Source organism: Papilio xuthus, unplaced genomic scaffold (genome assembly GCF_000836235.2).
Source record: "Papilio xuthus unplaced genomic scaffold, Pxut_1.1 DF824992.1, whole genome shotgun sequence".
Classification (NCBI taxonomy): Eukaryota; Metazoa; Arthropoda; class Insecta; order Lepidoptera; family Papilionidae; genus Papilio; species Papilio xuthus.
In genome coordinates this window covers 5,213,930-5,228,016 of record NW_013533657.1, presented here as the reverse complement: position 1 = coordinate 5,228,016, position 14,087 = coordinate 5,213,930, and the positions used below count along the sequence as shown (strand labels likewise).

General features: G+C 33.7%; 1 protein-coding gene across 2 annotated transcripts in view; it reads right to left on the bottom strand.

Moving 5' to 3' along the window:
• The window catches only part of LOC106126824 (MOXD1 homolog 1), a 52,848-nt gene that overhangs the window by 4,978 nt on the left and 33,783 nt on the right, over positions 1 to 14,087 (bottom strand). For both annotated transcript variants that reach the window (XM_013324699.1, XM_013324700.1), the window contains exons 3-4: positions 1,268 to 1,417; positions 950 to 1,108 (exon numbers count right to left, since the gene is read on the bottom strand). In XM_013324699.1, the coding sequence (XP_013180153.1) occupies positions 950 to 1,108; positions 1,268 to 1,417 (309 nt within the window). The remainder of the gene's footprint in view (positions 1 to 949; positions 1,109 to 1,267; positions 1,418 to 14,087) is intronic.

Sequence of the window (14,087 nt, the reverse complement as noted above, 5' to 3'; positions counted from 1 at the left end):
TTTTTGACAAAAAAAAAATGGCAGTTTTTTTTTCTCGATGGTTCAATAAAATTGATTTTAAATGTATTGTTTCCATTGCATACGTTACGATAATTATTTCTGTATGCCCATTGAGTTGTAGACAACAAATTCAATAAGCATAATTGTTAATTAAACACGACAATTTATATGCAGACGGTACACTCTACGTGTATTGCTTAAGGATATTTTAATGTACATTTTAATTAGTTATTTGTTTTTAATAATTCAACTTAATTAAATTGAATAATAAAAAATCATAAATAATAATGTACATTATCATTTTCATTAATGAAATTTGCCGTAAAAATTATAAACCAACAAATTTATCTGTTTACAAGGTCCTTGTTGGACCACAGTTGTCTTGTCATTTGGTGTTACGTGTGTCATTATATTTTCTGACGGTACTAAACGTAATAACAGAGTCTATCAATGGGCCAGATAAGATTGTCGCACTACACACTATCTCAAAATGTTCAGACTAGTATTGGAACGTTCGATCTAATAGTCCGATAAAGACAACGTCCCTTCAAAGCAATGCTATTAAATACCGCCAAAATAAGAAACGACCAGGTTTCTACACGAACGGTGACAGATAAATGCGCTTTTGTTTGCGTAAGTTAAGCAATACGCGCATTTTAGTTCAAACTAAGATACCGATTAAAAGGTATGGCATTTTAACTCGCGTTTCATATAAATGCTACAAATTAAAGAAATCTGATTGTGAAATTTATATTTATTCTTATTAGAGCTTGCAAATCGAGAAAAAGACGTCAGATAATAGGTTCTACTTTAATAATCTTATAAACAAAATTTAGGTATTTAAATTAGGCAGATAAGCTATTTGAGACACAGTTTAGAAGACAGCGCTCTATTTGTTAAAAGTTTTTTGGTTCATAATAACGATTTTTAAACACTTTGTTAAACTTACATCGCGTAATCTTACATCCCATTGCATCAATGACGCATCATCAGGTTTGGATAATGGTTGCAAGAGTCGTAATGGTCTAGTCCCACTCTGCACATGTTTGGGTAACTGCCCATCTGATCCGGGCGGACCTAACGCCCATAGGATTTGCGTAGTATCCTCCTGTAATAAATAAATTATGAATCAATTGTGAGATAATTGGTGCAAATGTTTGGACAAACATTTAAATGGATGACGTGTTAAATAATAGATCTGTAGTACCCCACATAATACGCATCGAATGTTTGTCCAAATATTTGTGATAAAATAGCCAATACTCACACCAATAACGAAGTCTTGTCGATCGCATGTGTCAAGTAGTCTTCTGAACTCGATTGTTGTGTGTGTGTCGTTCTGATAGCCAGATATCAGCTCGTAGTTCTGAACGTCGTCAGCCACAGCTCGGTCTTCAAACTCTAACCCGTGGCAGTCCTGCGGATAAACCGTAGTTAATTAATAATGTAATAGGTAATTGTAAAGGCTATAAAAATAGTGTTTTGTGGGAGCTCTATTCACTCGTGAACAAATGAAACATCACCTTATAATAAGATAATAACGAGATATTTTTCAAATTAAATTTGATATTATTTTTTAAATCTAAAATCTTGAACGGAATACTGCCGTGAACCGTGGCTAATTAACATAGTAAATAATTATTTAAAAATATAATTTAGCACAAAATTTAACATTTAAAATCCGCGTGAAAAGTCCAAAGTTGAAATAAACTTGCTTTGTTTTTTTTTTCTGTATGTGATCATTGCAATTAACGAGGTCCGTGACCTCATAAACAGAATAAAATAAGTGTAAATAGATTTAAAAATGATAAAAATCCTGAATATGAGTAGTATTATATTTCATTCGAAAATTATTTGTATAATATTCTATATCACATGTTTTGCAAAGAAATTTATTACCAAATGTTATAAGTACGGTACTCTAGTCTGCGCAAAGCCCTTCCCCCCGCATCCCTCTACGTCCCGCTACACCTAAAATTGTGTTCTGCGCAGCGACTTGCGCGAAGTTAAGAGTCGCCGAGAATGAAAATAGTTATAGTTACTTTGGCTTGTTATTTGCAATTTTTTTATTTAATCAACATTCCTTTACTTATGTTAAGGTTAACACCTATAAAATAAGAACTATTTTTTGCAATTTCAATTATAATGGCCCATCACAAAGACGTCTTTAGCACTAAGGTCGATACAAATACCCTTCACAGCGCGTTCCAAGAAAGGTCCTTGTTCGAAAGCTATTTAATAGATCTTTGTATTTCAAAACTAACAATCAAGCTAAAATCACCTTTACACTATCGTAATAAAGTTCATCATAGACAAATAATAGAAATAATATTGGCATTTGAACCCGTGTACGGGCGGCAGATGATAGCATTACAAAATAAAACGGCAGCTGCTTTGAAGTGCGCAGTAATAATAATAATACTAGTATTATTTCCCGGGTTTTTTCCTTTCTCGCCAGCAGATGTTTTTGAACGCACGTGCCTCCGTATGCTATAACACCTGGCATTTCGTAATACATGTGTGGTTACATTTACTGAATGCCGGGACAAAGATCGTTAAGACCTTTGTGCTTATATGTAGGCGGTTCATCGAAATGTAGAAGTATTTGTTTAACAAATTGATTCCATTATAAACGTGAGTTTACGCTGCCGAAAATAGTGTCAACCGTATGGTCATCCTTCTAACTCTGCACAAATCATAGTTGACAAAAGGCGTTTAACATTTAGATTCCATTTGTGAAGATATTTCTCCCAAAAAAAGTAAAGTAGAGTGGATAGATCTGTATTTTATAGTTAAACTAGCTGTCGCCCACAAATCCGTCCGCGTGGTATCAAAAAAAATAGTAACTAGCCTATGCGTTCTTCCAAACTATGTTTTACATCTATGTCAAATATCAAAATACCACCCATCCAAACATTCACATTTATAATATTATTATAGTAAAACCACTTACCCTTGGTTTCTGACACCAAAATTTCTGCATAAAACATATCGTCATCCCTATCAATATCTTTAACAAAACATAGATAAAATACGTTTTAAACGGGGCTTATTGTCTCATAAACTCACGATTAATCATACAAATTCAGTTTACCATAAACGCTTTCACTAGTTACATATCCTAAAATCGAATGAATAAAGGGTTCCAATGAACCATGGAGTCGTGAGTCATGCGCGCTTCGATTGGAACCCATTGCGCCGTGTCATTGCATTCGATACTGCAATGCATAGCCAAAAGTACGGTAACATTGTCAACCTTATATACTCTTACATAGTAAATAGATAAATAAATATATTTAAGCCTACATTACTCTCAATAAAAGCAACATTTTTTCTGTTACAAGAATTTTTAAAATAAGAATAGTAACGGGAGTGCACTGGACCGAGCGTTGTGGCAATCGATGGGGGAGGCTTACGTACAGCAGTGGACGAATTTGGGCTGAATATAATGATTGTAGTTTATTAGTTAATTTGAAACAATCAAATCAATTCTATCTATAATATCGGCTTAATATAATCACAGTGCTGCAAAAATATATTCTGACGTCACAAATATCCATATTTCAAAATTCGGATATTAATTTTATATAATAAAATGTAAAATTAATTAACAAACCGATTATAAAACAACTCGACTTTACTATAAATGAAGGCTTTAATCGGATTACTTTGTAATAAATTATTTATTTCTGATGAAGTTTAAATACTATATTATTTATGTACAGGATTACGTTATGTACTTACTTTTAGACATTATTAGTTAGAATCCTTTGGCGCGAATGGCGCGTTTTAATTACAAAGTCAGTTGTCAGAATGATTAGTGAGGGGACATAAACGTCGACATTTTAGTAAGGCTAGTGTTGTGCCAATACACCGGCACAGTGTCGGATTTTCTTCCTAACAGTATTAATACATCATGCCAATCAAACTTAATATTAATACTTAATAATATTATAAATGAGAATGTTTAGATGGATGTTTGAAGGTATCTCTGAAACGGCTCAACATATCTCGATAAAATTTGTCATAGATGTAGAACATAGCCTGGGGGAACACATAGGCTACTTATTAAGTTTTTTTTTAATTCCGCGCGGACGGAGACGCGGGCGGCAGCTTGTATAATACAACAAAGGCAATGCGACTGTTGTTCCTCTGGTATTGCATATCTCCATGGGCGTCGTTGAACATCTCGGTCTGCCAGCTGCTAGATTGCTACCCTTATCTTATAAAAATTATGTCCATAACGACTATCTAGTTATTAAAACTTGCTATTTAATAGTCATAACGTCTAATTAAGACACAAATGCTGTATTATTACGTTGTACGATTTATGGATGAAAATTTATGCATTTCCGCGATTATTCCTCGAGATATAGAAGTTATTTGAGGTTGCGTTTTTCAATAAAGCTAAACGACGTGATTTTGCATTATTGCAAAAGCAAAAGGTGATATTTTATGTTAACTATAACTTAATTTAAGTTATAAAACAATTTACCTCGTGATATTTTAAGCATATTTGCAAAAGCTTATTTTACCGGTCTGATTAAAAATTTTCAAATTTCACAATCTGTCGGTGACATGTGATTGGATTGATAGGCTTTACATTTCGGCTGAACGGAAGTTGACCAGAAGTGACGTCGCGCACTCGCAGGGTTCGAACCTACAAGAATTAAGCTCAGGATGCGGTATAAAGAGGTTTATATATCGTGGGAAAGTTGCTGGCATGCAGTGCTTTAAATCCGCGAGCCGATCCTTGCTAAAGCCTGTTCCATCGAGGATGTTTTGTTGTGCCCTGAGTTGTGGGAATCTCGAAAACTTTGTGTTCAATATCTATGCATTTTTTGTTGGTTAAAATTGGGAGTATAGAAGATTAAAAGGTAACCCTGTGATGTAACTAAATTAAAATTGAAAAAAAAAAACATTTTTTAATGCTTGGTACAGTGTAATAGTTTACTAGTAATTTTTAATGTTTTTTGATCTTCGTCAAACTGTGATAGGCAGAAAAAAACTGTAATAGAAATAAGCTTCCATCAGGTTTTAGTTCCATATTTTCATTGGTAGGTAAGAAGTAAACAGACATAAGGCGACATCAATCAAGAGATTGTGTTGCGGTTTCCTTGCCACTGAAGCCCCTTGAGTGAGTCTTAGCTTTAAAATCTCTAAGCAACATAGATACATTGTACTTAATATAACATTTATTGAACATACAACTATACAATAATAGTTTAAAAATATAAAATCACAAAATCGATTTAGAGTAACGTAAATATCGATAATTGAAAGTCAATCACGATTTGTATTCGAAATTATCGGTTGAGTAGTTGGTCGAGCAGTCGGTTGACTTGGTTGATCAATTAGTCAGACTGCATTCATAAGGATTGCGAGGCTTAATGATTAAAATTAAGGTTGAAAAAATGTTACGCTACGATTCCCGAAAAGACAATTGGCATTCGTCGTTGATAACAAATTTCAAATACACGGTAGAGAAATGCGGTTTGCGAAGCTAGCTTGCGTAACGGCGATCTATTGTGCAATTTTACAAGTTCAAGCGGAAGCATTAAAATTCCTTCTACGTTCACACAAAAGAATAAGTTTTGAGAAGTCGGCTGGTTCGCGCATGAGAATCGCGAACACAATGCGGCCGGTGTACCCGGTCTACGTCAAACGCTTGCCGATTCAGACGCGCGCCTCTTTGTCAAGTGATATGCCCCACAATTCATTTCTTTGATTGCTACATAGGAATTTCTACACACGTCAACAATGCACACTATATGCCTTCCGAGAAATTCTAGGCAATTTTTATTTCTCTAACAGTTTTTTTACATCTACATGAATCTATGAGAGATTTAGTAAACTCAAAAAATTAATACTAGAGTAGATGTGTCATATAAACCTATTACATACCTCTGATTTTATGAATTAAAATTGCGAATTATTTTGATATCTTATTACGTCTCTGTTACAAATAAATGTACAAACCCTTATAGTAGACTAGATGAATACTCTAGCCGATTAAACCAACCTCATTATACCGCGCAATTTAGTATTAAACACAACAGTCGATTCGTTATATTGTTAATCAAAGTATTTACTACACATGCAGTGATAAAACAAATTGAACCTTAACACTTAGTATGTAGTTATACTTTTGTTTGTTATTATAAAAAGTATATTAATTCTACATGTGTTTTAAGAGATAAACATTAAAGTGCAGGTGTCTGCCCGCATGCACCTTGCGTCGTGAATTACTTACTAATGTTTTGAATTAAGTAACACTGCGTCCGACATTGTAGGACAAGCTGTCTCGACTTCATACAAAAGTCAAACGTCGTATGAAATATAAACGAGACATGATAACTCTGGTTAAGTCAAAGCGACTGTTATAGAAAAAAATTAACTAAATCTGAAGATTACAGTTGAATCTATTGCAAGTACAGACTGCAAAGGAAAATGAATCAAATTTAGTTATTAGCTCATTCTTTGTTACAGAGGTATTGAACGAGTTAACTAAATAAATTCTAATCTTATTTTTTTTATTATAAATATACTTAAGTTACGTACCGATTGAAAAACATATCTTGTCACAACAGTCGTTCTATCTTGCATACCCAGCTGATTACTTACAGCAGAGCAATTTAGCTTTTATACATATGGACAAAGAGTTGCAATTGCTATTGTTGGATCAACCGTACGAAGCATAGCTACTGATCTTAGATAAACCGAACCGTGGTATGCCAAACCGATCAGTGAAACAAGATAAGGTATGCATGTGTTTGCTTTTTACGATCTCTGCGTGTCAATATTGAAATACAAATTTATAAATATGATGGTACAACTTCGTACCGAATGTTTTTATAAATAACTAGCTGTTGCCCGCGACTCTATCCGCGCGGAATAAAAAAAACTTAATGTTCCTATGTGTTCTTCCAGGTTAAACTTTACATCTATGCAACATTTCTACAAGATCTGTTGAACCGTTCAAGGGATACCTTCTTACAAACATCCATCCATACATCCAATCTTTCGCATTTATAATATTAGTAAGATAAATAATAAAGTGTCTTTTATATGTCTTTGTTAAAGAAACTTTCTCTAAGTCAATAGTTACTTACCAATTAACAAAAGTTATTTATTAAAGTTTAAAAACAAAACACATTGAAAAATAAATGTAAATTACTTTAACTGATTATTCATTGAAATCTGTGTCCAATATCAAAATTTAAATTTGTCCAAAATTCAATTAAAATGCGAACCGGATCGCACTCGCGTGAAATTTTATTCCGATCAAGCTGTACATGCCTAATAAATCGAATACATTATTATTACTCTTCAAATGTAATTTAAAGGAGAACCTGACTCCACAATTATTTTTCTTTAAATTTATTCATTGTCTATTGGAGTGAATGCGATGTTTTAGGCCTGATTCACAGACCTGATTTCCAAAACATAGGGTGTTTCCAATTAGATTGATTGAGATCATAGATTCAAAAATATATAATAATTCTAATTTACCGATTAATCGGTAGATTGGCCTAACGAGAAACACCCTATACAACTATTCATATTCGCGATGATTTTTCATTGGATATTTTTATGAGATAATGTTTAAGAGTTTAAGTCTATCGTTTTAGCCATGTCGGTTTCCATTGTGAAATCTTGTGTGAACTACATTAGATGTTGGTATATTGGTGCGTTCAAAAATCTATTGGCTATTCTAGGAGCACATTCAAATGTTGCTCGTATACCGTCCGCCAGAGACTTATGTCGAGTTCGTTTAAAATGCTGCATCTCTGGAATTTTAAGTGATCCGACCGAAGACGTGACAGGAGTAATGAAGTCCAACTGATATGTCTAATAATGCATACATTTCAAACGGCTTTCTGGAATAAACCCTGGATGATTTTCAGGAGTGTATTTATTTATTAAACAGTACAGCAATTGCATGTTCAACAAGCACGGGCATATATAAATAACACAGATAATTTATCAGAGGAACATACATATGACAGGCGTACACATCGTTCAACTTACTTGATATGTGTTAATTGATCGTACGTCTTTTGTTTCTATACACAAAGAAACAAGTAAGTTTTAAGCCTACAATGGATTTGATACTAATGCCCTTTACAACGTCGACCTTTAAATGCGCTACCGGGATTTAGGCTAGGCTGTACACGTCCCACACTATCGCCGTAATACAGAAATACCGGGCCATTTAGTGTTGCAAGACTTAAAGCTTTCGCTTTTAGATACTTCTCTTGGATCTCAACGCAACTTAGCCTATAGGTATTCTATTAGTGAGTCGTCTGATTGAATTTATAGATGAAGTACTACGACATCTAGGAATATGTTCCCTTGATTATATTCCTAGAAGTCAAAGTAGGTACTCCTTAGTAAAGGTAGTCACTTTAATTGTTTGAAAAAAGAATATGTAAAAACAAATAATGTTGCATAAACAAGGACAATGCAATATAAAGTTTCATAATTGTGGAACAACTTTGGCTCTTTAATAAAAGTCCAAAAACTCAGAGAGTCATAAAACAAAAACTATTCACATTACCTTTTCGGTTGAGGTTATAAATTTAGATAATTTAGAATGACGAATAGCGGCAAAGGAATTTTTCGGAATATAATAAGCATGATAGGTTGCCGAAGGGTATGAACACAATTAAATTACTCGAACCATCCATTGGTGGTTACGGAATCCATTAATGATTGGTTTTACTTCCTGTAACTAACAGAAAATTTTTATAATGGACTATTAAACTTTTTCATTGCGTAACAAACATAAAATACATAGATATAACAATTTTATTTACGTAAAATATGAGTCATAAAATACAAAATAAATTAGCAAATAAATTTATTCCTTTTATTTTGCATCGTGAAGTGTAAAGTTTACGCAACGAAGGATTATCATCATCATCATCAGCTCACTATACGTCCCAACCGAGGGGATCAGGGGAGGGAGACAGTTAGGGTGTGATTAGGCCATAGTCAACCACGCTGACCCACTGCGGATTTGTTGACTTCACACATATCTTTGAATTTCTTCTCAGATATGTGCAGGTTGTATCACGATGTTTTCCTTCACCGTAAGAATGTCGGATTAATGTACATATGTAAATCGGAAATCGAAAAACACATTGGTACGTGGCGAGATTCGAACCCAGGACCTGCAGATTGCAAATCAACGAAGGATACCAAACGTTAATCTATAATCAATAATTCACCTAATGCTCTACACTATTATTATTATCTAGTTAGCTATGAATATTACAAAAACGTCTAGGTATACTCGACAATATAACACAAATTTAATCAATGTGCTTAATCGTTGTGCTTTAACGTTAATCTTCAAGACTTGGTTTATGTAATTAGTTTACGATGAAGATTACTCCTAGACAGAAGGTCGACTTGGCTCCTAGACTACACATATGGCTATTTGCTGGCTATTTAATTAAATGGTCGACTGTTATTTATGATAAAATGTCACATTTTTGTTGAAAACTTACGCAAAACAACTCAATAATATTGGTATCAGCTAATATTCGTAAACATCATAATCATAAAACTATACATATAAAAGAAAGCCGTGTTAGTTACACTATTTATAACTCAAGAACGGCTTTACCGATATGGCTGAAAATTGGTGAGGAGGTAGCTTAGAGCCAGAAGACGGACATAGGATACTATTTATTCATTTTTTTTAATTTATAACTTGAAGAGCTGCTTTTTATTTAACTTACTAATATTATAAATGTTTAGATGGATGTGATGTGGATGGATGGGTGGGGTGGGCTACATTAATTAAGTTTTTTTTTATATATCCACGCGGACGGAGTCTCGGGCGACAGCTAGTTACAAATAAAAACTGTTCGGAAAGAATGTATAACGTTATATTTTCTCTCACAAGACCATCTTGCTTGTAAATCGAAAAGCTATGGTGCAATGGACAAAGCGAACTAATTATAACAGATAACAAAATTTCACGAGCCTAAGAAAAGAAATTAAAATTGTGCTTAACGAAAAAACCATCAGAATGATTTTTTTATTACGAAGTTTTGTCCGTCTCCATAAAACAAAAGACGATAATATAAGTTCAAATACTTCTAGACAGTAAATAGTCAAATGTATGTTTCTGAGTACTAATATGACTTGTAAATAGCGAGTGAGTCATTTTACGTGACCGCGGGCATACAGTGCGTGCGAAGGGATTTAAAACAACGCCGATTAGAATTTATTTGCATGGGAATTTCCAAAACTAATACTGTTTAGTATTCTACTCACACCCTACGTCTTTAATTGGATCTTTTCCATAGATGTAGTTAAATACGTAATGTTACTTTGGCCTTGCTATTACAAGAACCAACCGCCCACGATAATTAAAACTACTTTTGTGATCTTGGAACTGAACCCTTTTGCGAAGCGAAGTGACGGAACCCTAAATTCTATGTTTAATTATTCTAAACCCTATTGTATGTGTTATTGTTTTGAAAAAACTTTGCACCTTAAAAAGTTTAGAGTGTAAGCTTTTAGTAAATTTATTATAATTTTAAAAGCATCATCTGTAATAATTATAATGAACAATTTCAACAGTCTGAATATAAAAAACTACAACGAATAAAATTAAAAAAAAACATACTTCAAAGTGAAAAATATTTCAACCGTGGTGCAATTTTATTTGTTATATAACAACGCTTTCGATGTTGACAAGTTTTTCGAGACACAAAAGAGTACCGATGTATTTTCCGGTAAAAAGTTTCGCAGCTTTGAGTCGTTTTATTCATACATTTGAAACTATTTAATTGTATATATTTTTATACCAAAACGTTGGAATGTTTGTCTGTACATACTTGACTCATTCATGCGATAATAAATAGAAGAATAACAAAATAACCGTTAAGCTTCTTCACGAATGGATATTTTATTTTAGCCAAAAATATTACCACAAAATGCTTTTATCTTATGTCTTAGTTTAAATATATATAAAGAATTTATACATTTATATATTTGTCTTTGTATTGCTTTCGATTTGAAATATGAACCATCAAGCCGCGTGTCTGACGCTCGACTACTAGACCATCGGGGGTATTTCGTCCAGTTAGCCTAATTGTCAATAGCAGCACAGTGGTCGGGATCAATTGACCGGAAGTCATACATATGTGTGTATATGCATAAGGCAATTATTAGTTTAAAGCGATGGACGTTGTTTAGTAGCGATGTGTGGTCCTTCAAACTTCCGTTTAACGCAAATATCCTGAGTACCGTAACATAGCTATATGTATTTATATTTTATAGAACAACCCTAGTTGTAAGATAAAACTCGTGATTATTGTAGGACCGTAGATTCTAATTATGTATATTTAAAATACTAGCTGTCGCCCGCAATACCGGCCGTACAGAATTTAAAAAAAAACAAGCCTATGTGTGCTTCCAGGATATGTTCTATTATATATGTATGCCAAATTTCATCGAGATTTGTTCAGCCATTTGTATATATCTTCTAACAAACTATCCATCCATCCATCCATGCATCCAGCGATCCATCATTATAAACATTCGCATTTATAATATTAGTTAGAAGTAAGATGTATAATTGTTGGATTAATAATATTCTTCATAAATCCAAAGTCGTGCTTATGAAGTCTTTGAAATTAAGTAGATTCTCTGATAAAACTTATTCGTATGAATTTAAAATAGGCATATACTGAATTTAGTAAGATGTTTTGGGACTTTAGGCTGTATCTGTGTACATTTTCGAATGTAAAAAAATATACACGGGCTTTGGCAGAAAAACACGAATAGATTACTTGAGGGACCGACCGGGAGGTATTGGCCCACATGATTAAACCAACAGAGGACGTAGGCTGCGCTACTTCAAACATTTCTTGTTAATCGAAAAACTATCTCGAACAACTTCGGTATATTTCGAAGCCGATCCAAATATCGGTACGAAATAAAAGTATCCTCCGAAAGGTTATAAAACGGAATGAAAAGAAAAACTAATTCTAGCTCAGTTCAAAAATTACATAATACAAAAATCAATCCCACTACAAGGCAGTAAGCAAAGTATAGTTTTTGAACAAAACAATAGAACAAATTGGAAGATTGAAATGTAACAAACAATGAAAACAAACTTTGTCAATTTGGTCGCCGTCTGCCATAGGGGTTGTTTTCTGACCGGATTCAAAGTGAACTTTTAGCGAAGCGTAGGCTACTAGAATTAACCGAAATAGACATCCGCATTTGCAGTTGCGTAGTTTTCCTTCAACCAAAAGAGACGAGGACGCAAAGAAAGAGGATTTCTCCTACCTCTGCGTCCCGTCCACTGCTAAATCCAATTCCTCTCTCAATATTTCCTTGTACGAATAGTATGGAAAGAGGAAGAAGACTAAAATTCGGTCTCCAGCACGACACTCATCGGACTGTACGTGGAATTACTTCCACTTTGCGCCTGTTACAGTGTGGTTGGGGTATTGCGCCGGGTAAGCCAGCTTATTCGTGCAAATCGTGTTATTGCGGACACTACCACTTTTAAAAACTCAGATAGTACTTTGAAATTGATTATTACAATATATATAACAATAACTAGCCAGGTGTAATTAAAAGAGAAATTGAAATTGCTCCTCCATCCACAGCCAGAGTATTGGTATACTAATGAAAATTTATAGCGAAAAAGCTTTACTATAAATAAAATTGCATTTAACAAAGAAGGATATATCAAAAATGGTGAATGCGTCGAATATGACGCACGTCGGCAACGTTTAATCCTACGTCGCATTAACAATAAAGGCGGAAATTAAAATGAGTGTCTGTGAATTTTGAAATGGCTCACAAAGGTCGGCACTCGGCACGATGCTTGACTGAGAAATATGTTTTGTAAAACGACAACGACCTGAATGCTAATGTCAAAGTAGAAATTAATTCTACAAACATATGATAGATGATTTTGCATTTGCGTTTGCGAAAAACCAAATTTTAAACTCTATCTGTATGCCTGTTGCAAGGACGCATTTGTTTCGGTTTTAACCGAAGACCGATTTTAACGGAACTTGGACTAAAAGGTAGCTGATACTGGCAGGCAGGCCACTAGTATACTTTAAAATTTTTCGCTGACATAGTTGCGAGCGACTGCCAGTTTATACTACAAACTCTTTACAAATATTTAGTAAATCTTCCTGCGATTATTTTACTCTACAAAGCCCAAGAAGGTTCAGTTCTAACAACAGTTACTGTCACACAGACTACTAACAAATGACTAAACAGAGAGCGAAGTTAGCGACTATTAATACGACAGCACATTCCGAACATTACATAAATAGCTATTAGAATAGATCAGTATGCAAGCAGTATTTTAGTACATTAGGTAAAGCATTCGAGGTACAATACCTACATCGTAAATTGTTCACACGATAAGCGAACTACTTGACGCCTGCCTGATAGCTCATATTACACTATAGAACTAAGGAAATTACCTAAGCAGTAGCCAGAAATATTATATCAGCAATACCTTTTTGCTCTACATTGTAATGAAATCAAAGATCAAAATGTAGACAGCACATTCTTAAACAGTACGTTTATGCATTCGTGTCAATATTCTTTGGAAGTAATCCCATTTGTGCATTTTATAATGGTCATAATAATCGTTTAATTAACTAACTCGAATTTAATTCATTTTGCTTTGATCACTTAACATATTATCTTAAGGCTTATAATCTTATTTACCATAATTTACTTCATTATTGGGTTTGATATCGAAAACTTTTTATGTCAGAAAGGTTTTCGCGATTAGATTATACGGACGACGTATGTTATTTATAGAATGGAGTTAGTACAAACTTAAACAGTTACTTACTACTTTAGTTGTTTTAAATATTACAAAAAGTTTCATTATTTAAAAAGTATTTATTTCATATTCCTTTAATGTTGTCGTATTCTCGTAGGAGACTTAAAATTTCTTAGAAGTTCACGTGCACTCAAGAAAAAGACACGACATTGAGTAGTACCTTTGTGAGCTAAAAGTGCTAGAGCTAGGCTTCACTTTACTCTTAGTTTACACTCGGAATTAAAATAAAAAAAAATAC